The 25049-nt window shown below is 37.7% G+C and overlaps 4 protein-coding genes across 5 annotated transcripts; all 4 read right to left on the reverse strand.

Moving 5' to 3' along the window:
• Nucleotides 1-1361: 1361 nt before the first annotated feature.
• On the reverse strand, nucleotides 1362-11392 carry api5 (apoptosis inhibitor 5). 2 transcript variants are annotated; one of them, XM_015021220.1, is made up of 14 exons: nucleotides 11038-11392; nucleotides 9753-9914; nucleotides 9310-9403; nucleotides 9159-9224; nucleotides 8870-9021; nucleotides 7475-7681; nucleotides 6863-6967; nucleotides 5198-5287; nucleotides 4358-4539; nucleotides 4130-4223; nucleotides 3974-4030; nucleotides 2761-2840; nucleotides 2561-2667; nucleotides 1362-2038 (listed from the first exon to the last, which is right to left on the reverse strand). In XM_015021220.1, exons 1-14 carry the CDS (start codon nucleotides 11107-11109, stop codon nucleotides 1959-1961), a joined length of 1548 nt encoding a protein of 515 aa, XP_014876706.1. In that variant the 5' UTR covers nucleotides 11110-11392; the 3' UTR covers nucleotides 1362-1958. The 2 variants fall into 2 exon arrangements, with proteins under 2 accessions (XP_014876706.1, XP_014876705.1); XM_015021219.1 differs by having other exon boundaries at nucleotides 2525-2667; nucleotides 11038-11391.
• Nucleotides 11393-12767: 1375 nt separating this feature from the next.
• Nucleotides 12768-19089, reverse strand: samm50 (SAMM50 sorting and assembly machinery component). The gene is made up of 15 exons (XM_015021222.1): nucleotides 18895-19089; nucleotides 17741-17851; nucleotides 17398-17499; nucleotides 17203-17290; nucleotides 16726-16832; nucleotides 16451-16581; nucleotides 15979-16066; nucleotides 15543-15671; nucleotides 15230-15301; nucleotides 15043-15129; nucleotides 14304-14374; nucleotides 14120-14187; nucleotides 13892-14038; nucleotides 13659-13800; nucleotides 12768-12902 (listed from the first exon to the last, which is right to left on the reverse strand). The coding sequence occupies exons 1-15, from the start codon at nucleotides 18913-18915 to the stop codon at nucleotides 12857-12859; spliced, it is 1410 nt and encodes a 469-aa protein (XP_014876708.1). The 5' UTR covers nucleotides 18916-19089; the 3' UTR covers nucleotides 12768-12856.
• Nucleotides 19090-19999: 910 nt separating this feature from the next.
• efcab10 (EF-hand calcium binding domain 10) lies at nucleotides 20000-22475 on the reverse strand. The gene is made up of 4 exons (XM_015021227.1): nucleotides 22333-22475; nucleotides 21280-21444; nucleotides 20351-20441; nucleotides 20000-20253 (listed from the first exon to the last, which is right to left on the reverse strand). The coding sequence occupies exons 1-4, from the start codon at nucleotides 22433-22435 to the stop codon at nucleotides 20208-20210; spliced, it is 405 nt and encodes a 134-aa protein (XP_014876713.1). The 5' UTR covers nucleotides 22436-22475; the 3' UTR covers nucleotides 20000-20207.
• A 357-nt stretch (nucleotides 22476-22832) lies between these two features.
• On the reverse strand, nucleotides 22833-24789 carry uqcc6 (ubiquinol-cytochrome c reductase complex assembly factor 6). Its single transcript, XM_015021228.1, has 3 exons — nucleotides 24656-24789; nucleotides 23873-23998; nucleotides 22833-23391 (listed from the first exon to the last, which is right to left on the reverse strand). Exons 2-3 carry the CDS (start codon nucleotides 23978-23980, stop codon nucleotides 23272-23274), a joined length of 228 nt encoding a protein of 75 aa, XP_014876714.1. The 5' UTR covers nucleotides 23981-23998; nucleotides 24656-24789; the 3' UTR covers nucleotides 22833-23271.
• Between the last annotated feature and the right edge of the window lie 260 nt (nucleotides 24790-25049).

Raw genomic sequence — 25049 nt, forward strand, 5'->3', positions numbered from 1 at the left:
AAAAAAAAAAAAAAAAAAAAAACCAAATATTCAATTATACAAAAAAGAATAACCCCTTATATATAAAAAAAAAAAAAAAAAAAAAAGAGGCGCATTTGAATATGATCAGAAAAACACAAATTATCGCCATATTTAAAAAGATTCTGGAAAACAGATCAATGCATTTATCTAGTTAATTTCTACTGCTTTGCAACAAACTGGGATGCTGATTTCTTAAAATTCAATAAGAAATTTTAGACTGCCTATCTTCGGCATTGTGAATTTTAAATACCAGATACCTCTACCCACCCCAGTAATAGAACGAGACAAAAATACATCACGGTCGCTTTAAATGACGAGTTCAGTCGGTTTAAAAATAGATTCGGACGCGTTGAGAGGAAAGCCCTAGTCCGGAGCGCCCTCTGGAGGGGATTCTCTGCCAATGCACGAAACACCGAGAGAGGCCCGAAATATATTCGAGTAATTATTTAACTTCTTAACCATCATCTGGGCCAGAACAGGATATATTCTATCAAGTTATTACATAAAAAAAAGTAAGACTTCGTCATTCATCAAAAAGACAATTAACTACATAAAATCAATAACGGCAGCAGACTAACTTTCCCATATGAAACTCATCTTTCCAGCATAAAACCCATTGCCTCTCGGTTTTAGGCTGCCGAGAGAACGACTTGGCGCTCCCCTCCTCCCCGAAGCATCCGCCCACACAACCCCAACACACGTGTCTATGCATGAAGACCTGTTGCGCCCACAGAGCTTTCTATTTCGGCTCCACCTTTTGAAACTCCAGCTTCCTTCATTCCTGCTGTTCCATATTAAAGGATACCATCAATCGATGTATTTTTTTTCAGCTAATAAATGTACACTAAAAATTAAAAAGTACAGCTATGTATAGACTTCCATCATATGTTTGTGAAAAATATAAAGGTCTTGAAAATCAAGTTGGAGAAAAAAATAAAAATAAAAATCACCTGATTCTGCTTTGAGTTGATGACATCACAAGAGGGCAAGAATCATGCTCATGAGTAAACATGACAAAACAAGAGACTGGACAGATCGGTTATACATTTTAGAGCCAGAATTGAAAATTGATGAGCTCCAGAACATTATGGATGAGGCTGAAGCAAAATCTGACACTGATTTTCTTTTCTTTTTTTAATTAAATGGTCCAAATCCATTTATACTCCCAACTGCATTTCTTTCAATTAGTTTCCATCTATATTCACCACATCCAAACTGAGTTATTCTGTTGAATTGCCACAATGACATGATTAGCAAGTACAGCTAACTACCTGACCAGACCAGGGATTTAAAATACTCTGTGACGTGCAGGCTTCTTTCACAATTAAATGGACACATGATTGTAATTCCATTTAAGTTTATGATAAAAATCCAATGAAACAGCATCATTGATTTATACAAAGAAGCAGTCAGCCAATTGTAATTAAGCTCTTAAAAACAACAACCAAAAAAAAAAAAAAACAGAAACATGGTTAAATAAAAAGTTAGAAATGGATAAATTCATTGACATGCTGCGAAACAAGATCATCTCTTCTCACCAGTATGTGACAAAAATATTTAGTTACAACTTGACAGTCTTTTGTTTGACAAAAATACACAAAATGTTTTAAAATTTCGGTGGGCGGGAGGGAGGGATGGAGAGAGGGAAAAGAAAAAATCCACACACACATCTAGATTTACTATTACCTTGGCCAAGAGAAATACAGCTACTACACGTTGTCATGGCAAGTAGAAAAGGTGGAGCCAGAAACTCAAGACAGGACCTCAGATAGAAATAAGAGTAAAATAAAAAGGAAACTATAGTGTTAAAAAAAAAATTAAAAACTCAAACAGGGGAAAAAAAAAAAGAAAGAAGTATAGGTCGGTGACAAATTGTCCATTTCGGTGAGGGTGAGATCCTGATGTGATGCAGTTCCAGGAGCAAAGTGTTGTGCGTCTCAGTAGATCCGGCCTCGGCTCCTGCTGCCTCTCGCCCAGAAGCCCCGTCCTCGTCCGCCCCGGTAGCCGCCGCGCTGTTCTGCATCGACACGGCGCCAAAAAGAGCTCAGTAAGAACACAGCAGACTCACAGAGGAGGGTGAACGTTAGGCTGTAGAGTGTGCAGACGTGATCTCCAGGGAGCAAAACTTTAAATCAGGACTAAATGTAACGCTAGTCCTTAGAAAATGCCTGAAATAAATATGGAGTGAATGACTGTGGACTGGAACGTTGTGGTCGATTGTGGTGAACTCCAAGCTGAACGTCTTACGGTTGTCTTCTTGCCAGGCTTTTGTAAGATTTGGTGAGACAAACTGAACTGACTTTTTATGGCCTTTTCTGACTAACGGTGGCTGCATTTGCCTTACAAATGTGCGCAAAACTTTTGGAATTGATGATATTTTGAGCCAGATTGGAAATGACCAGAGTTTCTCAACGTACTCTTCAAAGAGTGAACAAATGCAGTGAAAACGTGAATAGTTGTGGAAAACAGTGAAAAGAAATGTGTGCCACCAGACGCTCCTCACCGTAGGTGAAATTGCCAATAGAGGCGCTGTACTTGCCGCTGGGCGGGTTGTAAATCTGTCTGGCATCCCGTCGTGGCAGAGGCGTGATCTGTTTTTTTGTGCTAGCGCCAGATCCCATTTCCTCGCCTGACGGACGTTTAGGCCTGCGAACACAAAGAAAACACAAAAAAGAAGCTGCAACGGACATCGTTCAAGCGTAACGTGAATGTCTTCTGGCTTTGAGATGACTGGCTCACGCTGCTGCCTCTGGCTTCTGGACAGGTTTCCAGGATAAGGTCACTGTGCTCTTGTACGACGGAGGGTTGTGGAAAAGATCCTGAAAAGAAAACAAAGACTTTCCTTCAACTCGGTCGAGGAAATGAAGGTAGTTTACCTTCAGACTGCCGAGTTACTCGTCGTTTTTAAAGTTTGGAGAGAATCTGAATGAATTAATTCCCAGTTTGTATGATAACTAGTTTCTTTCTTTAACAGTAAACCCACAGCATTTAGTTGTTGTTTTTTTTCCAGGGTTACTGTGGACTTCACCAACTCAAGTTCAAGACTTTTTAAGACATTTTAAAAATAATTATGAATGGAATTTAAGCCCTATATTTTCACATAAAAGTACGAAATTTGTCCAGCCAACTGGCGAAAAATTTGAACTTTCTCAAGATAAATGCAAAACATCTAGCTAGCTAGGGCATGCTAACAGCTAGTTAGCGGTAGCCTATACTGCCTTGAGTCAGAATGTATTGAAGGTGTCTGAATGCAACTCAGAAACACATGACAGAAAAAAATTGCATAACAGAAAAACCCATGAGGAAAAAAAATATATATATTAAATTATTTAAATTATTAAATAGGACAAAACACAATTTAAGACCTGCAACAAAGTATCTAAGGCCAACTTACTCTTTATTAAAGAACTTCAGACATTTGAAGGCCTTAATTTTGGATGCATAAATTTAAGACTTTTTAAGGATGCAGACACCCTGATATTAAAACACATCGAGTCTGGCTTTGATGACCCAATTATCCCTTTAGCTACGATCCACAGTCGCATGCCAATATTTATCCTTTGTCCAACTTTGTGTAAGTTTTGCACCATTTCATTTCTTTCCTTTTTTTTCTTTCTATATCAATGATGTCAGAGCAAACACCTGCTGTTCCTAAATTTGGCCTAGGAAGTTTTTTATCCCAAAAATGAAACATGTAAAGAAGCAAAAAAAAAATTCACCTTAGCTCAACTGAGCATGGCTCTATTTTAATTCGCATCCTTGATATACTAATGATTTTAGCTGCAATTGTAGAAGCATCTTTACATGAAACCGAGTATAATGTTTGACCAGTAACTTCAAACATTAGAAAAATGTTGGAAATAAATAAATAAATCCCATAAAAAAATGTAATCTCTCAATAGGAATTTGCATTAAGCAGTGATTCTGTCCGCTCCGTTTCTCAAGCCCTTACCTTGATGAGAACGTTGATGTTGTTTGTGATCTTGAGAGCCACCACTTTGATTTTGTTCTGGTGGAATTAAAAGTAACGTTTTAGTCACGAGGATATTTTACAGCCGACTCGCTCATGCCGTTTTCTAAATGTAGATTTGAAAAATGAGACGGTAACCTCTTCTGTCTTCAGAGCATCTCCCGTCTTCCCCTGCAGCGCCATCCGCAACTGCCTGATGTAAACCTGCAGACCTCTGGCAAAATACTGTAGCCTGTTGCAAACAAACAACAAAACAAAGGCAAATCCAAATGAAGACACTGTTTAGGCAGAACGACTAATCTAACCTTCTGTGTACGACGGACATCTGCAGGAGTTTTCCCGCAGGATCCAGTGTCACAGCCTCACCTGATCTTGAAGTCTTTGAGGCGCTCGGCATCAACTTTGTCCACTAGAAAGTCTGGCAGCTTCTTGCCCAGCTGGTGGAAGCTGAAGAGGAGACACTCCACGTAGCTGAACTGCAGCTTGGGCTCCTCGCTGGCAGAGTTTTCGCCATTCTCAACCTCGTCAGGCGGCAGAGGCATGAACTCCTGACGAACCACCACAAGCAATCAGCTGAAAAGGTGCTTCAGGGAACTGTGCTGAATGGTTTATATAACTTTTTTTTAAGTAACTCTCATTACTGAGGATTTATATTGATTTATTTTTTCTTTTGCGCTGATTGGCCAATGACCAAAAAAAACAAAAAAACAAAAACAAAAAAATGATCACCGAAATGTGATCAAAAAAATGATCCCATTTTCAAAACATTTTTTAAGTTAACAACCAACTGACTGTGGAGTTTTCTCCTCAACTTTTTCTGTCACTATTTTGTGAACTAGCGTGAGGGTCACCAGGCAGCTGGCGTAAAAAAAAAAAAAACTATCAATGTCACATCAATTTGAAAGGCTAATAAACAAACATGAAAATGAAGGACATTATGTCGACAACTTTGGTATGTCTTAGTTTTATAAACACAGCATATTTCCTGTTGTAGTTTTTCCTCATTAATTACAGTTTTTATTTATTTCTGTTAACGTTCTCAATTTCTCTTTTTACGTCATTAATTTTAGTCAACTATAATAATCTTGCTAATTAGGTGAGGGATTTTTTTTTTCTCCATCAGAGAAAATCTGAGAAATGAATAATCTGAGTGTCACATACGTTTCCAACTTCTCACAATATAAACAGCAGTATAATAACTCTCACCACCAGTTTGGTAAACAACGTGCTGAGGTTGGCCTCCAGCTTCTCCATGTCTCCGCAGAATGGACTCATCTCAGCCAGCAGCTTCAGCACCTGCCGACACACACACACATACACACACACACACATCTTTACCCTCGCTAAAATATGCATCGTTAATGAGAACCGGCGCTGCATGGCGCAGGCTTAATGACCCGTTAACACCAAGCAGTTGGCCGCCGCCTCCGACAGGTGGCTGCCACGCTGACTTTGTTTACCGCCACAAACAAACGCTCAGCAAATGTCAACGTCCTTGCAGCAGAGTTCACATTGAAACGCTGAGTCAGCCTGAAGCCGCCCGGGTCAGGAAGCTGAGTTTTTCTTTTTTTTTTTAGGGATCGGGGGAGGTTGTGGAAACACGCACTACAGGTTATTCTAAGCAGAGCCGACCGCTCCAGATCAGCTCCGGCTGATGGAGTTTCACGTTTTTCGCTCACTGTGCTTGAATATGCGCCTGTGTTGGTTGTATTTTAGCTCCCAAAGCCGACACTGTGCAGAATATTACAGACTGAAGCTGTTCGCTTTCAGTTACTGGATGATTTCAGGTCATGTTCCTGCAATAAACCTGCTAAACCGGGAACTCACCGTTTGAACCATTTATTTTCATGTAGGACTGGAAAGATCATTCGGATGAATTGATTATTGAAATAATCGTCAACTAATTTAGCAATTTTATTGCTGGTTAACTGGAGAATACAGACTGAAAAAAAAGAAAGAAAGAAAACTATTTGATGGAAGAACACCATCTGCAGAACCGTAATGAAGCCAAAACTGTATGAGAAATATATGAATTTAACAACTAAGATAAAAAAAAAGAAATAATAAAAAATACCTTCTTTGTCTGTAAATGTGTTCAACCCAGATTTTCTCAAAAGGCCGTTTTGGCGTCACCCGATTCAAATTCAGCTAAAAACTAAATCTCCTATTAATCACGTTTTGCTATACAATTATTAATCACTCAACGATGCAGTATTGTGTATTTTTTAACCACATAGTGCCATTGATAGCACAGTCCAGTAACTGTTAACTACAGATTTTATTTGAAAAAAAAAAAATGCTACATAACAACTTTATAATGCTTTATTTGAAGTATGACTTAAAATAATTTTGATTAATTTAACAACTTGAAATTGGGCCTCTGTCTCTTTAAGAAGCTCCTGCTCTTTCTGAAGCTCTGCCTTCAGGAAGTCGTCACAACATGGCTCCTCTATTAACCCTTTAACAACGTTTTTACTGGTGCTTCACTGGCTCACTGTTAGTGGAAGTTTAAACATCAACTTATTTTAATAGTTTGCAAAACTTGAAGAAAAACATTCGCCTCCTTTTGCAACAGCAGTTACATTCATGCGAGACTCTGTGTGTTTCCTACTGGAGTTTAGGAAGGATTTACACTCCTCCATTTTCAAGGTCACAAAGGTCTTTGCCTTGAAACTTACCTTTTCAATTTTCTGTTTTTATTTTATACCTCTCCTATGCTTAAGGTTCTTTTAATAAGAGCTAGAGATGATTATTCATCCTGTGAGTTGTATTTTGTAGTACTTTAGTAAAGGTTGTCATGACATGAGGATGTCATCCCAGCCCGGGCCCAAAAATAAGTGATCAGCGGTTAAAACCAGAAAAGGAACCCACCTCCAGCTGGATGTCCAGTTCTGCTACGGGACACGTCAGAGTGCTGAGGTTAGGCAGCACATGTTCGCAGAAATAAGTCACAAATCGGGTGGAATGGACATTTTTCTGAAAAATAAAGATGACCGTGACATATTTACACTTACATTTAAATGAACTCACTTCAGGGTTTGTACATTTTCCCCCACAGTAAAATTCAAGCACTCTTCAAGCATTTTCAAGGTAAGTTTTCAAACTTTTCCAGCACTACACTTTAAAAAATTGTTCTCGTCAAGTTTTCTGGAATTTAGCAAATAGAAATTATTTTAGTAATTATAACTGACCTAAAACAAGAAAAGTTTAGTCTGATTTAACTTCAGACTGAGGAAAAAGAAAGGTTGTCTTTTTATTAGGTGAATAAAAATATCTGGTTTCAACTGTAAATAATGTTTTCTAAATTTAGGCTTTTAGTCAAATGTTAGATTGAACTTTATTATCGAATTGTGCAGTTACAATATCAAGCACTTTCAGTTACTTTACACAGAAATCAAGCACTTTCCAAACCTTGAAAGCACTTAAATGAAATCCAACATAAAGTGTCAGCTACACGTTCAGACATTAGGTGGCGCTACTTACAGAGAACAAGGGGAGAGCCTGGCGGGTGCACTGCAGCAGCCGGTCCACGGCGTCGGGGTCTGCTGGATTGAGGGCCTGCTCCAGGTCGGCCTGCTCCACCACCAGCTCCACCAGCTGCTGCCGCCCGTTTACCGACTGCAGCACGCGCAGCGCGGACACCACACGCATCAGGAGCACAAACTCCTCCCCTGTGACGTCCTCCAGCACCTGAGAGGACAGCGGGGAGGTGAGCGCTTCCTCATCAGATAGTGGCGTCGAGTCAAGCACCTTTTCTAAATAGATCAAACTTAAAGGGGCGGTACTATGTGTGTTTCCAGGCACGATGTGCCATTTTAGAGCACAATCAAGTAACTACGTTAACTTCAGTTATAAAAATGCAATGACTTAAAAAGAGATTGGATTAAATAATTTATCGCCTTGAAATTTTCTGTCTCTAAAAACTCCTGCTCTTTCTGAAGCTCCGCCTCCAGGAAGTCATCACAACATGGCTCCTCTATCAACCCTTTAATGTTTTTACCAGAGTTTCACTGTCAAATAGCTCATATAAAAAGCTCAGCAGTTGCCAGGTGTTTGCTAAATGCTGCTGGCTAGTCTGAAGGAGTCGCCAGAGAGAGATGCTCTATGTTGAGGAGCCTCGTCTGGAAGGCGGGGCTAGGTCCAATCAGGCATGTTTTTTTTTAAGCTGAGTGGTTGCCATGGAGATTTAAAGGGTTTCTCAAACAGGCATGAAAGAATCAAAACAACACTCCAAGTATGTTTATGATAAATGAATAACATAACATGATGCAAAGCTCAAAAAGTTGATTTTACAGGATACCGCCTCTTTAAATAACGCATCACCAGTGTCAGTTTCATTATTCTCTTTAGTGTTTACTTAGGGATCAATGACACTCTTAATAAAAAAAATACCAGCAGAGTTGATTAGTAACCAGTTACATTTACTTCAGCAACTGTTCAGAAAAAAATTACTTTTAGAATTATTAGGAGAACTACGCTGTACTTTTTATTTTTACTTGATTAATTTTTCAAATTGAAAGGAACTGATTTGGAAAAATGCTTTTTCTGCCTTATTTTGTTAGTTTGTAATTATGTCATTTATATTAATCATTTTCATTTTGACCTTTAAAACTCAAATTTCCACGTAGCTTGTTATTTTGGCCTGTCTGATGATATTATTAAATATTAAATGACCGATGTTCTTGTACGGCTTCTTTTTACTTTTACTAGAGTAAAAGCATGTTCAAGTATTGCTACTCTTACTTGAGTATAATTTTTGATTACTCTATCCTCCTCTAGATGCCAGTCTATTGTGTCATATGTTGAGCTTTCTCCGTTAGCGTTAGCCAAAAATAAAAAGAGCGACCGAAGCTAACCGGTTTCCCTCTGAACACAAACCTTCTTGGTCTCAGTGAAGACGTACTCCTCCACCTCCTTCGTCATGACGTCCTCGGGTAAGGTCTTCAGCTTGGTGGCCAGGAACTTGATGGCTCTTTCTCGCACGATGTCATCGCCCTGCAGGATCTGTGAAAACAGACCGCCGAGGGTACCTGGACCACCGGAGACAAAAAAAAAATTAAAATTAAAAAGAAAACAGAATGCTTTAAGAGATTCTTATAAACAAAACCAACGCCTTCCCACCAGATCCTATGATCCGCAATATGCAAACATACGAACAAGCCCTTACCTTTAGCATCCATTTTGAAGATTGAAATCAGCGCCACGTTCACTTGGTTGAACTCTGCATTATCATCTAGAATGATAGCAGATATGATTATTAGGACTACTTATTAGCCCTAATAAAAAAAATAATAAACCTGATCCACATAACTCATTACCTGTCTGAAGGAGCTGGGTCAGAATGTCAGCCACTCTGAAAATGTTTTCTCCAGTCGCGAACCGGGGCAGCTCCTTAATGGCTTGTCGTCGAATCTGGATAAAGATGGGTGGAGCTTATTTTCAAATCATGGCATCACACCTGAAAAAAACAGCTAAGGACTTTCTGTCAAAATAGCTAATTAAATTAGACAAAGTGCCGCGGCAACGGCTAAGACTAGGACCTAATAATGAACCGGCTGCACAGAGGTTTGAAAGCATTTTAGAGAACTGATATTTCATAGTACTTCTAATGAGAATCACATCTAAATAACTAAATACATTTTAAAGACAACATTACTACAAGGTCATATTTAATAAAGGCTTGTTTAGCAGATTAAAAGCACCTTTTGAAGAAAAAGAAAACCCAGATGTAGGAATGGCTGTGTTTCTTTTTTGTACTCACAGACACATCTTCATCCTCACAGAGATCAAGCTGAGCGTTTATGGCTGCATCAGCCAACTCTGGAAAGCTGCTGAAGAACTTGGGGATAAACTGCGCAGCCAGTCGCTTCTCTTTGGGACCTCCCCTCACGCCGTCCAGGATCGCTTGGTATGCATCTTTGTGCTGCAGAACAAAATGCACAAGTTAATGCGGCTGGTGAAACAAAAACAAAAAAACGACAATGTACATGATACACCATGGCTGCAGTTTGTGGTTCAAAAACAGCTTTTCAATAACCTATTGTATGTTGCAGCTTTGATTATTCTTAATGGATAAAAATGATAGATACATGCACCAAAAAATAAAAAAATATATGTTGTAAATATTTCTTTTCTATTCCGGTTGACAATGCAGAATTTTATTGATAAATAAGACTAATAAATGAGCGCATGGGACATATGGAATAAAAAAAAAAGAAAAAGGGAAATAATTCTTAGTTTAATTTAAAGATTTAGGAGAATGTTTTTCGTTGAAGAAATAATGCAACCGGAACTTCAAACTGTTCTGTTGCAGAGTAATATTTGTTGCTGTAATTAAACGGTAACATTTAAATACAGCAAAATGTTACCATTTAACATTTTGCTGTATTTTTTTTTTTTTTAGAAAAATTTGACGTGGCTTTTTTCTCTCTCTCTCAATAAATTTACTTTTATTTGTAAATTAAGCACTATTCTAACCTCTACAGCAACAACAAAACATTCAGACAACATAAGGATTTTGGCTCTAAACCTCTAGCAGGTTTGAATATAAAATGAAGGACACAGTTACTGTTATTTTAACCTACATACTCTCCATCTTATTCACGAATTATTTCAATGCTCTTTCAGGAGAAAAGTTATTTTTTCCCCCACCGATATAAGCGAGATAAAAATATTTCCATAAGGCTCCACAAACTAACAGGACAAAAGTTTGCATCCCCAATCCAAATGAATCAAACGTGACTCCGGTAAAACTGTTTATTGAAATTAAGTCTCGCAAATTCAAGATCTTTAGGTCTGAATGAAAATACGGTGGTAAAACGCTTGGGAAATATTCATGGTGATGAATTTCGAGAGTTCTTTGCCCAGTTTACGGCGAGAGTCATTCACATTAGCCTGGTCACTATTATAGCTAGCTACAGCTAACAGAGTGCGCACACCGTGTCAATAAATCAACTAAATCCAAGCAAAGCGCCCGCGCTGTGGACAATGCAATGAAACTCAAAACACAGCCGTGTTCAAAACTGAGCAGGCTGTCTCTTCCTCACCTGGCTGAGGTTTTCTTTAGCATCAGCAAGGATCCCGTAGTTCCGATAAAGCTCCTCGATTGTGACCGCCATCAGCGTGTGTCCCAGTCCCTACCGTTCTCAGAGAAGACCGCTGATGAAACCACGGGAGAGAAAAAGAAACGATAATACCTCGCGGGGTGGTTGTAGCTCAGTTTTGGAGGACCTACGCAACCACGAACGCCGCAATGTCAGATACTATCGTGGAAGCAACAGAAGTGCGAGGATGAAATTTCGAGAAAATCGTGAATGAACTCCCCCCCTCAGAACGTCCGTTTTCCCGCAATGTTCTCTCTGGCTTAATGGCTGCTACAATGCTACGGAAGATGAGGCGGTGCGCACGCGCCACTCTTGCGCGAACAGACGAGTTGAGAGCACGTGATACACAGGAACGGAAACTATATGTCATCGCGTCCGCCATTTTATGAGTGGCAAATTCGCCTTGTATACTACCATTGGTCAATTTTAAACTCGGATAATTCGGGAAATACAACCAAAAGCACAAACACAACGCAGAATATATATATATATATATATATATATATATATATATATATATATATATATATATATATATATTTATTTTGTTTAAGTTATAAAACAAAATTAATTGGTTTTGTCCCAAAAGACTGGTGTGACTGTGAAACCAGTGTTTCAGATGCAAAATGTTTTAGTAATAATGATGTCAACCCTGTTTGATATGATTAGTGGGAAACTAAGAAGTTTCCAATCACTGACTGTGTTATTTTAATTCTTATTTGAGTCAATATTTAAATATTTGCAGGACCTTGAAGTAGTTTAGCATGTAAAGAGTGTTGGGAATATGGCCTAAAATGCCACAGGCAGCAGATATAAGAGGTAAAAACCACATAAAAACATGCAAAAGCAAAATAAATTCACTCCATATAGACTTCTGTTTTTGATTTTTTGCCACACGTTTCAGATCATCAAACATGCATAATATCAGAGGAAGAGAACATGAGTAGAATCAAAAATCAATTGTCAAATGGTTTTATTGACTAGAGAGGTAACACCCTCCACACCAAATTATGTGAAAAAGTACTCTGTTTAATTCTAAATAAAGTGTGATTTTTCCACAATTTTCAAAAGACAAGTTTCATTTCAAAATCCACACCCAGGTCTGACACCTGCTAGACCTGTTCAATTAAGAAATCAGTTAAGTAGAACTAGTCAAACTGCATGAAACACAGAACAGACATTCTAAAAAAAAACCTATCTTCATTCCCCAAGCTAAAGAAATTCAAGAAAAAAAAGGAACATATTTTACATCACAGTGAGAGTCAAAGCATAGTAATGGTTGTGTGATATTCTGAAATAATTCACTCTGTTCCCAACCAAAAAATCCTGGAGGAAAATACTACACCATCGGTTCATAGCCTTAAACTTAGGCACACATGTGTAACGCAGCAGGACAAAGATCCAAACCAGTCAGAAGTAAGTCAGTCACTGAATGGCTAAAAAAATTAAGATATATAGTAATAATAATAATAATAATAATAATAATAATAACCGCAACCTTTGTTCTCAAAGTCTTATTTATAAGGGACAATTAATAAGTCCGAGATTGACTCTGAAGTTTATGATGAATCTAACAGAGGTAAAGCAGCTTTACACACTGATCTGGACTCATTTCTTCTCATTCCACAGCAAAATGTTTTGTTTTTTTTTCCAAAAAAAGCATCACAAATTGAAGTCAGATGAGACAATTTTATTGAACTAAGTTTTTCCAACAATACTGTACAAACAAACTTTCAACACAACTGACAAAAGTTTAGTATCTTCACAAGAACCTAATTCCTGCTCCGAACTGGAACCCGTCGCATATCCTGCAAGGAAAACAGAGAACACTTCTGAGACCTAAATCAAAGCACGTAAAAAAAACAAAAAAAACAACTCTCAAATGTTTTACTTACTGTATACAAAAAAAAAAATGTTTTCTTTTATTGTAGAAACAGAATCTTACACTGATTAGATGTTTTTTAAACCTAACCTTACATTCATTTTTTTTTATTAAATAGTTTGCTTTTTGAGGTGGAAACCTGGAAACTTGGTGGCTTCAGCTCAGAGGAGGAGCTACGTATTGAAGGTGGGGCTAGGTCCACCAGGGTGTTCTGCACAGCTGAATGGTTGCCACGGGAGATTAAAGGATTTCTCAGACATGTATGAAGAAATCAAAGCAACACTCCAGGTATAATTTTGATGAGGGAATAACATTATAACATGATGGAAAGCTCAAAAGTTGATTTTATATAAGGCTGCCCCTTTAAATTTATCTTAAAACTGTTTATGCACTCCTTATTAGGCGTTCCAAAATATTTGTTCCACTCTGTCTGTAAGGAAAAAACTGAAAATTTATAATAAAAAGATAAAGTTTTCAAAATTACCATTTATTATTTTGTGTTATTATTTTATTATTTTTATTATTTTTTCCTATGATCATATCTGACATTTGGAAGCCCTTTAAAACCTGCATGGTAACCGATCTGAACAACACATTATCCAAGGAACTAATAATCGGATTAATATTAGTGAGGTTTTTTTCTGATAACCATAAAAACAACACAAAGGTCTAAAGCGGCTACCTGTCTCCACTTTGGACTCCCATGGGAATGCAGTAATTCAGTTCCACCCTGGCAATGTTCCCCAAACGCAGCACGATGCCCAGCCCATAGGACCAGCGGATGCATTCTGCCAGTTTCTTCAAATGTGCCTGAGGCCCCTCGCCTTGACGGAAACAAAACACGGGATTTCAGTCAAACGGGGGGGGGAAAAAAAGAACAGATGTCTGCGTGAGCGCCAGCTTTTATCGCCTCACCGTAGTTGAGGTTACAAAGGTTTCCAGCGTTAAGGAAGAAATGGGTTCTGAAGAGATCACCGAAACCGCCTCGGCCCGGTCTGAAGGGTAGAGGCGTGTAGAGGTGGAGTCCTCCGGCCCAGTAGGCTTCACCTCCCAGGAAATCACCTGATGCCGGCAAAATCAGTAACAACGGCTTTAGAGTAGAACATCAAATTTCAAGTTTGCTGATAAACGTCTTTGTCTTACCGTCACTTTGTGGACCCATGCTGTACATACTAAATCCCCTGATGCTGGTCGGGCCACCGAGGTAGAACCTACGAGTTAGCAAAGATACAGTGAGGTGTTTTTTTTTTTTTACAAAATATCCTGATGGAAATTTGAAGTACTCTCTCCACATAGTAATTTCTCTAAATATTGTTCTTTTATGTACCTGTCTGCAATGCATGTTGACTTATCACCAATGGGTAGAAGCAGGCCTCCCCACAATGAGGCAGAAATAACCTGAATGAAAAAAAAAAAACTGTTAAGAAAAAAACTTGGCTTGTGCATTGAAACCACATGATAAAAGTTCATTGTAGGGCTGCAACTTTTGATTATTCTAATCGGATTAACATTTTCTATCTGTAGATCTGACAGTCGTCTGCATAACAATGGAATAGAAGGCCGTGTTTTCTGAGTGTGGGCCCCAACGGGAGCAAATGTAAAGAAGACCCAGAGCTGAGCCCTGTGGCACGCCACAAGAAATACACATCAAAGTTCCAGGAAATCAAACAGCAAAAAAAAAAAAAAAAGTTTTTAATTAAATACCAACAGCTGCTATCAATTTGATGATTTAACGAGGTTTCCATGGTTTAAAATTGGACAGCGTAATGTGATGTTGATAACTTACCGGCGGCTATTTTTAATAAGATTCAATAAGCTTTAAAATGTAATTGATTTCATTTAACAAAAGTTGTCAGTGATTCTTGCTATTAACTCGGGCTTATCTTTGAGTTTACATTTTTATGATCATGTGAAACTGTTGAGTTTAACAGCAAAGAAAAAAAACAGACAAAATCTGTCAGTGGAGCGTAACATTTTTCACACACCAAAAATTCAAACCCGCCTCAAATTGTGTTTTGGATGATGATCTTTGATTAGTGGATGAGGAGTTCAACCATAAATCTCACCGAATCCAAAATGAGAGTTCTGTTGAGTTGAACCTCAAAGTCCTCCTTCAGGAACCTGGCGTCGCCCCCAGTGTAACCAGCCAGTTCCTGCACAAACACGAAACGTCGGCGTTACAAACGAGATCCGTCGCAGTGTCGTCACGTGGCAATAAGCGGCCAAACAAAAATGTTCCAGTGGAAATCAAACCTGATGAATCTTCAGTAATCCACCTTTCCTCGGGAGGATGGAGGAGTTTCTAGTATCGATGACCATAGCGTGCTGGAAAACAAGACGACAGGTGCTAACAATATTCAATTTGCTTTTTCTTCTCAGAAATGTCATTGTCTCCCGCTGGACAACCACATTTAAATAAGCCAGTTAAAATCTCTTCATTAGAAGAAGCTGGTTTATAACCTTTACTAACCATTTTTCAACCAATTCTCTCTTTTTTTGGAACCAAACAACAATTTTTGACTACATACTATAACTTTTTGGTGTAAAAAAAAAAGACGACAAATACCGAAAGGGAAGACTTGAGAGAATGGCCGCTCTCCTCTCGGATGGCGAACGAGGCCGTCTGACCCAGAGAGCCCAGCTCTCTCCACACCGCCTCCCACTTCAGGGTTTGGCTGGTCTTCCACAAAGGAAACTGCATGTGGGATGTGTGAAACAACTTTTGAGTTAGTAGAGATCTGCAATAATAAATTATCATACAGCATTACCCCATGAGGCGGTGTTTTTTGTTTTTTTTTTTTTTTAATTAAACCACAGTAAATTCTGAATGAAAGGTTTATGTCAGGCTAGTAAAAACTGGCACAAGATGCTACTTTAGAAGCTGATTGTTTCTCAAAACCTGAGCTCCACCAGATCCAACAAACACACACAAAAAAAAAAAAACAGACAGCATTTATAATGGTGCAAAACGTGACAAAATGGCACTTAAGAGAAGCGCTTACGCTAAGTTCTGTAGAGATGCCTCGATCCGTCTCTCTTAGCGAGCTCCACGGAAACTGACCTGTAACTTTGTACGCATTGACAGAGATGCTGAAAGGGAAAAGGAAAGAGGAGATGTTACGGTTTTAAGTTAGGTGGAACTTTTAATCTGCACCTATGGTTTAAAGTCTTTCTAATCAAATGGCGGAGCAGGGCTGCTCTGTGAGGCGGAAGCTTGGAAACTGCAGCTCCGAGGAGGAGCTTTGTCCTTGAAGGCGGAGCTACGTCCACCTAGGCATTTCTCAGACATGCATTAAATAATCAAAGCAACACTCCAGGTATGTTTTTGTTGAGGGAATAACATTATAACATGATGTTAATCTCAAAAAAGTCAAATTTACGTGATACTGTCCCTTTAAGTTTTCATATGTACTTATTAAATTAGATTGACCACCAAACTATTTTTGTTTTCTAAAAGCTGGTCCCATATCTTACTTGCGCTCAAACTGTCCCGGCTGGGGTTTGAAGAAAGAGACTCCGTACGACGTCTCTTTGGTGCCGTAGGAGAACTGGAATGTCAGCTTTTCTGCCCGACCTAACATATTTGGTAATTTTACTCCGAGTACCTGAAACGACAAAAAGTAAAAACCAGGAAAAAACTTATTTTAATAAAACCTGATGTTATGAATTATATGTAACAAGATATGACCAAGACAACATCTAATAAGATAATAATAATAATAAATGTTAACTTGGCTCAAAACACTAACCATGCTCCCTTCATTGTTTCCGACCATAGTGTTATAGCTGCCTGTCAAACGCCTGAGCTCAGTGACCTCAAAGGTCACGTCAAGGCCATTAGGAAGGGCGTCTTCACCTGGAGGCAAAACAAAACAAGAGGGATGTGCCGATATGAAAATTTGAGCCGATAACAATATCCAATATTGATATTGCTGTCACAGTCAATAACAATATTGTATACAAATTATACATCTATATATTTCACTACACTGTCGAAATCTAGAAAAAAACCACACCACTGACTTCGTCACAGTTTCTCTGCTTCAGTTAAACAGTAACTGCATTTAATCATATTCAAAATTACTGACATTTATTGATGCACCTTTACTGAAGAAACAGTGCCGATATATCACGTGTCCCAATAAAACAAGCTAAGAACATACGAACTCTGCTCGTGTGCCGGAAAACGAAACTCCTCCAAATAAAAATGAGGCGGCAGACGGTACCTCGCGAAGTGTCGATGATGACCTCCACCTTTCTGAAGATACCGAGACGCAGCAGCTTCTGTCGCGCTTCGTGAGACCTCCGCATCACCTGCGTCACAAATTCAAGCGTGTTGATGCCAGCGACTGTTCTTGTTGCTCTTGTTCAGCATCTACTGAACAAGCAACAAATAGTGCGGTGGGATGAGGCGGACGTACGTCAATCAGGTTTTTTGCCCTGAACACTTCGGCGATTTCATAACTCAAAAAGTCATCCTTTGTTCTTCCAAGTCCATCAATGGTGACTTGCTGGACAACAACCTGAAAAAAAAGCCCCAAAGAAACAAGAGAAACACAGTGTGAAATGTCATGAACATCCAAAACAAAATACAACAGAGCAAATGACGAAACAAAAGATCAATGGAAGCCATTCATACAGAGTACTACATGGTCATAAAGCAACAAATCCACCCTTTTAAAATAGCAAACAGAGTAACAATGAGATAGGGCTGCAATATCTTGAGATATTGCTTCCTAAAATTAAAAATAATGACATTCTCACATTTTTGTTTTCAAGAACTTCTTGCTTTGGCTCCTGTTCAATCTCCAGAGCTTCGACGTCGTCTGCTTGGACGCCTAACTCTGGCCCCTGCATGGGCAGAGGGTCCAGGCTCTATGGAAACAAAATATGTGGAAAACAATTAAAATCACTCAAAGCACACAAAGTGTTTTACCAAACTCATATCTAAAAACAAACATATTTAATTTAATCAAATGTTAGTTCTTAGTAAAAAACAAACAAACAAACAAACAAACAAACAAACAAAAAACAACAGAACATGCCGGTTTCAGGGAGGAGTAACACCAGAAATAAAAACAAATGTCACATGGCAACACAAGCAATACACATAATAGCCCTCATATTAATGTTTTTAGGGCAACACTTCATTTGACACGGTGTGCATAAGAGTGACATGACACCTTGCATGAACATAAATTTTCCTACATGTAAGAGAAAGCTGCATGGAGAATAATAGCTGGGAACAATGGCTAAAACTTAGAATATGCTTCACAGCACAGAATAGAAAACTTACACAAGTGTGTTTTTTCCTAACATGTCCATGTGTCATTGTAATAAATACTGTAAACAATATTATTTCAAGTGTAATAACCAATATGCTACAATATGTTGGCTGCAGTAGGAACAGCTCGCTGTTCTGTTTCCAATAGAAGCATTATACATGGTTAATAATGCAATGGGGAGTAATGGAGAATATGATTAAAGGGTATAGGGCAACAAAAACAATAAGTCAGGAAATCACTTTTACATGTCAATGATAAATGCATCTTTTTAGTGAAATATTTCCCAGAAATATTTCCTGTGTTCAAACAGTGTTGTAGGTATGAGTATAATCTGCTTTTATGGCTTCAGCAACACTACAGACACACCAGCATCATTACAGATTGGAGTCAAACCGTGAACGGTCCCTTATTCTTGTGTTTAACATGAATTCGTTTAGATTAAACAGTTCCTAGCTTGAATTAATAGCACCACGCTATAAAAGAGCGGCATGCTGAGCCCAGTTAGAGCCTTGCTGGGTGAACTGTGTTGGGCCTTTGCTTCCAGCCCAGAATCCGCTCTGACAGATAACTCCCACTAAATGCTCAGAGAGATCAAAGTCCTAGCTAACACAATCCCCGCGGACTCCTCCTTACCCTGGCATGGACGGTGCCCATGCTGAGCTCCGCTGGGCGCTGTCCCGAAAACTACTGGAGAAACTTTGAGTGGAAAATGACAAACTACTTTAACCTACAAGTAACCGAGAAGAAGCGAGGAGCCTCCGAATAAGGAGGCGGCCATGTCACTTCCTGGACACGCCCCTTCCGGGGAGCGTTCAATAGCGCAACGCTGAAACGGGTTGCTTTCGCTGGACTGTGCATTCCTTTATTCAAACAAATACATTATAAAGTGTAATACCAGTAAAATATACATTTTACTGTGTTTAACAGGGCCTGCTAGTTTTGAATGATACCTAAGCATGAGTGCTTTATATTTGGCATTCAAGATTATGTTTTTAAAATGATGCAACATTTTAACAATAATTCAAACCCAAAGACATGGAAGCCTATTTTCGGCTGCTTGCAGGTGTGGGAACATTTATTCAGTTAGATTTACTTGACTAAAAACTACTTTTAGAATTTTTTATTTTTATTTTTACTTTTATTTTAGCAATATTAATGTGAGGTATCACTTTTCTTACTTGAGTAAAATTTCAGGATACTCTTCCCACCTTGAGTGATTTTACTGAATGAAGATTATTTTATTTATTATAATTTATTATTATTATTATTATTATTATTATTATTATTATTATTATTATTATTATTATTAAGTAAGATGATATGATCAGTTACTCAATACTTACATCCCGTTGTTACCAAATACTTTTTTCCTCACTTGAGTCATTTTTTGGACGGCTTCTTTTCACTTTTGCTTGTTGGAAGTAATGCTATAATGCTACTCTTAACTACAGAGCAATTTTTGTATACTCATACACACCTCATAATTAAAATGTAATTATGACACTTCATCCCATAATATAATTACAAGATAGGTAATACTGAGAAAGCAGAGTAATAATTCCTTAAATATTGTCTTATATTAATGAGGTCCCTGTTCTTTGTGTGCTGTAAATCGGTAAAAATAAAAACTAGCAGCCATAAAATAAAATATGGCTAATATAAAAACATGGTTATTGTGTGAAAAATACATTAAATTAAGTAAAAGTTGAGGCCTAGTTGAGAGACTATTTGACAAGAGTGCATGCTAATATATTTATTAAAATGTACAATATAAAAGAAAATACAAATTGAATCAGAATGAGCTCAATTCATCAGGGAATTTCTGCATTTTCCACAGACCTATCAACGTCACGTTTTCTACCTGAAGCAAACAAATAATATCTCTACAACCATATATAACATGAAATAAAATAACAGCTGTTGCAGAGGAAGGAGAAAAAAAACTTTCACAATTTTGCATATGTTGCTGAGTCTCTCATCAGAACTTCCATCCTAAAAAAAAAAAAAAAAAAAAAAAGATGAACTCGCTGAACAATTCATAACAAAACATACTATGACATACATAACAGACTCAGCAAGCTGCACTTACGCTTCGGTTTGAAAACTTTTGTGGGATATTTTGTCTTCTGCTCTACCCTCAGGGTTTTCATTGATGTCTTTTATGCCGAGCATGGTCAGAGCTGCGGGGAGAAATAGCTTTGTAAATAGCAGCCCGAGTTTTGGATGATATTCACATTGAAACACTGTACATTACAGTATTGACAGAAATAACATTGCCTTTGCAAAAATGTGATTAATACATCAAAAGTGGCCTTGTTGAGATCAACAATATGACCTGTACATATAAATTGTGGTATATGTTCCCAAGCTTTTCTGTGCCGCCGTCCTGCAAACAGTATTAGTTTAGTGAAGAAACCCCCTTCACTAAACCCCACAGGCAATGCTACAAAATGTGTACAGAAACGTCAGCTTTTAGAATGTTCTTTTAACTTACTTTTATTCACTGATTAATAATTATTACATTCTTTTAGAACAGAGGCAGCCTTACACTTTCCAATTCTAGTTTTCCATGAGTTCTTAGCTGGGCTCCTGGTCGGCTCCTTCTGTCTTTTTCTTGTCAGAAACTTGTCCATTTTGCGCTTGCTAGCACAGCTGTGCTAGCTTGAGGAGCAAAGCAACTCCTCAAGCTGTCAGAAAGATGGCTGCCAGTCAAGTTAAATTATTTTAACTTATAAGTTATAATAATGATTATAGATTTTATGATAAAAAAAATTAGGCAATTTTTTTATTTTTCTAATTTCTCTCCAATATTTTGAGGCCCCCTCTACTACTCCCTGGTGACCACCCCTGTAACACTGGAGTTATAGAAGTGTTTAGATCTTATTATAATTTTAAAACAAAGATTATTCTTTCACAGCTTCAAGCAAGTGTTTGTAGTTTTAAGAACCTTAAAAAAAGTTTGTAATAGGTAAGCTACAGTTTTAAGACTTCCTAAAAGTGACCAGCAGCACCACTCACCCTGCTTGTACTGTGCAAAACTGATATACTTCTGGTTAGCGGGATCCATTATCCCGCAGATGGCAGTCAGGTTGGAGTTGTCAAACAGATTTGGCCCTCTCATTCCACTTTCCCGGGAAACCTTCAGCAGCTCCAGCTGCTCAATGAGAAACTCTTTGGGGTTCTCTGAATGACACAGTCACCGAACACATCAACGACAAAGGCAAAAACTTAGACACACATGAAAAAGAAATAATGAAAATGAGTAATTTAAGAAAATGAAATGTAAAAAGAGCAAGATCAAAACTATCAAGATATTCAGACTAAATATTTTAACTACAGTGACAACAAAGCAATTTTTGACTTTAAATTATTTGTAGGGACTGTTGTTTTTACAGGGTGAAAACAGTGGACCAACAGTAATATTTTTCTTACACCCATGCCACTTATTTTTGGGGTAAATACTTCCAACAGATCCACCTTGACCTTACATATTTTTTGTTTCCACCAACAAACATCTGGAATATGCTGGATGTTTGATAGGCTCATGTGTCTTGGTGTAAAAATAGGATCAGTTTTGTTCTTCCTTTGTGTTATTTTTTATTCCAAACTTGCAGGACGATTTTTTTAATGGTTGTTGGATCTTAGATCAAAACAAAGCTTGCCATAACTTTTAGAAATCTGAATTAGACTAAATTCTGCTTTATAAACGTGCTTAGAAAATCCACACTGCATTTATCTTTATGCACTGTGTAAATACTCACTTAGCCCTGATGACAAGGCAAAGATAACTGACAGAAACTTCTCTTTTAGAGTTTAAAGACTTAGTTTCTGAACTTAATTCAGTGCGAGTTTAAAAGACAAATAAGCTCAACGAACATCTCTACAAAGCACATTTTTAAAAAGTGAATAGCTAATTAACATTAAAACAATTGATTGGTGTCAGAATTCAGTGACGATGACGTTAAGTGTAATTTAAACAAACCGTAAATCAGCAGCTGTGAAAAAGAAATCGTGCTAATGAAGCTCACGAGAGACGGATATTCCACGTTTGAGGAAGAAATAAACTCTAACCGGGTCTGTAAAACAGGAGCATGCTGGTCATGTTGTCCATGAGCTCAAAAATCTTGTGTTTCTTGAGATATTCTTTCGCGTCTCTCTCTCTCTGGGTCGACATTTTTCCTCTTTTCTGTTGAATAGGGTTGCTATGATACCACAGGCCAGACGCGCGCGCACGGAAACTGTAAAACCCACTGCGCGTTAACCCCGACTCCGTTAACAAGAAAGAAAGGAGGCAGGTCTGTAAATATATATCAATGTTTTTCTGCTTCTTTTCTAACTAAAAATATACATTTTATTTACAATAACACCATGCTTCGAATTCATGTCTTAGAGGCTTAAAAAGACGACGTTCGTCTTTCACAAAAAAAGTTAAAAATGCTCAAATAATGTATATGTCGCTTTACAGCTTCACCATAGCGCAATTTTATATATATATATATATATATATATATATATATATATATATATGAAAATGGATTAGAATTTCTGAGATTGATAAGATACTGCCAGCATTCCAGTTTAACACTTTTATTATTTATATATTTCACCTGTAGCTGGAAACCATGGCGGTAATGGGCATGACATGAATTAATAAAACATTCTAATATTATTTAACTCTTTTCATTACTTCTCTAAAATAAGCAACATTTAAAATGGACAAAATAGTCATCAAAATAATTATGCTCATGACAATAATTCAGAGAAAGCCAAGTGTAATTGCGACTGATTATTATAAATGGATTAAACCGCAATCAAATGAAAGAAGGCTGGAGGTAATAATGATGCTATGTGATGTTCTGTTCACCAGGTCTCTTTGGCTCCGTTTCATTCAGACATGAAGATTTATTGTCTGTGTATAACATAAGGCGAAAGACCAACATATCCGTTTCAGTAGAGATTCTGTCCCAAGGAACATAGTAGTATTTCTTCTAAAAGAAATGTATTTCCCCATCAGTCCACATTTTGTCCTTCTTTAAGCCTTTGAAAGGCAGCAGCAGCTTCTTCTCTAGCTTTGTAACCATGTAGTTCTGTCCGAAGCTCTCCGGGTTTTGGTGGGATTTCTGGTATACTCTGAAACACAAAACAAAAACCGAGCAATCTTGGTCTGAGTGCCACACTTACAGTTATAGTCAAAATGAATGTTGGTATTATATGATGGAAACGTTTTCAGACATATTCTGGGAACCTCTTGTGTTTTGTAACATCAGTGTATTTCACAAAATTGTTAGCTGATTGCTAAAATTGTGTCTTCAGACATTAGAGTGCGTGCGTGTGTTTGAGCTTGTGTGTGGTGATGAGAAAAAAAAATGCACAGCATATTTTCACTTAAATTGCTTTTCAAATGTTATTTTTTTAAATTGTATGTTGTACAATCAATCCACATTGACAAATGACAGCTGGAATAAGTCAAATAAATATTATTTAAGAATTATTTTTGACATTCCTATTGATAAGATTGTTTCTAAACTTCTTATCAGAAAGTTTCAAATGAAAGAAAAAGAAAAAAAAAATAGAGCTTATACAGTGACAATGGATTCAAGCTACTTCTTACCAGATCAGGAAGGTAGTACTGATGGACGACCTGTGCTCCTGCAAACATGGCCAGAACACTGGCTCCCAACATCCGGATGTACCGGGGCCACGACACACCAGCTGGCATCTGTTACGGAGTGATAGCCTGTAGGAGAGATGATTGCTCAAATTAATAGTGAAAAAAAACCATAATAAACACTTTCTGCCGTCTGTTGATGCCAAGCTTAGTTTGCCACATTTTTCTGATCTCTTTTTACCCTTGAGATCCTCCAAAAGTTCCAGAGAAGGGTTTTGTTTTAGTACCCAGCATACAAAAAAAGTCACAGTGCAATGTCATGTTATTTTCTTATGATTGCTCTTAGAGGACACTGTTTATTACATTTGACTGAATGCAGAAAAATGTGTTCCCATACCTTGATAACCCCATCATCAGTGTGGGGATGGTGAGTTCAGCTCTTCCACATGACATATTTCAATTTATCAGTAATTTTTTTTTTTTTACATACTAATTTTATTTTTATTTTGTCTTTTCTGTAGTACTCTATACTTGGTTTTTAAACTGCAGTATGAACATTACCTGAAAAAGCCATATTCTAAAAATGTATCAATATTCCAGCTTAACAGTTGTTTTTTGTTTTGTTTTGTTTTGATAGTATCTATATCTAAAATGTTGGTTACATACATGTGGCGCAGGAAGAGAGGTTACGAAGTCCGAGTAAACCAATTTAAATTAGCCCTGACAAAAGAGCAGAATGCTAAGATATACTTAAAGGAACAGGAAGCGGTGCCTTTGCATTCTTACCTTATTTATTACATCAAAAAATAGGAGCTATGTAGAGTTTTTTCTAACCATCTTAAACTACAGTATCTGTCATTGAGACACAAGCAGCACACAGGTCATGTTTAGCTAACAATTAAACGATCTATGAGTGGTGACGTCTCACTCTGCATATATTTACGGATGACGCGGTCTCCCAGAGCACTTAGTCAAGTTGCCCCTGAAGTTTCCAGATTAAAAATAAAAGAAAATTTACCACACCGACGTGAAATCCATATATTAAAATATATTTCACCTAATGCTGTCCAGAAGCAAGAGGACAGAGATAAATTGTTCACCAAATGCACCGATTTAGATTGGGTTACTGGTTTAAACACAAAGTGATGATCTAGAAAAATATACAATCTATTCTTTCAAC

This window comes from Poecilia latipinna, unplaced genomic scaffold, assembly GCF_001443285.1.
Source record: "Poecilia latipinna isolate Pla-1442-1.1 unplaced genomic scaffold, P_latipinna-1.0 Scaffold2746, whole genome shotgun sequence".
NCBI classification, from domain to species: domain Eukaryota; kingdom Metazoa; phylum Chordata; class Actinopteri; order Cyprinodontiformes; family Poeciliidae; genus Poecilia; species Poecilia latipinna.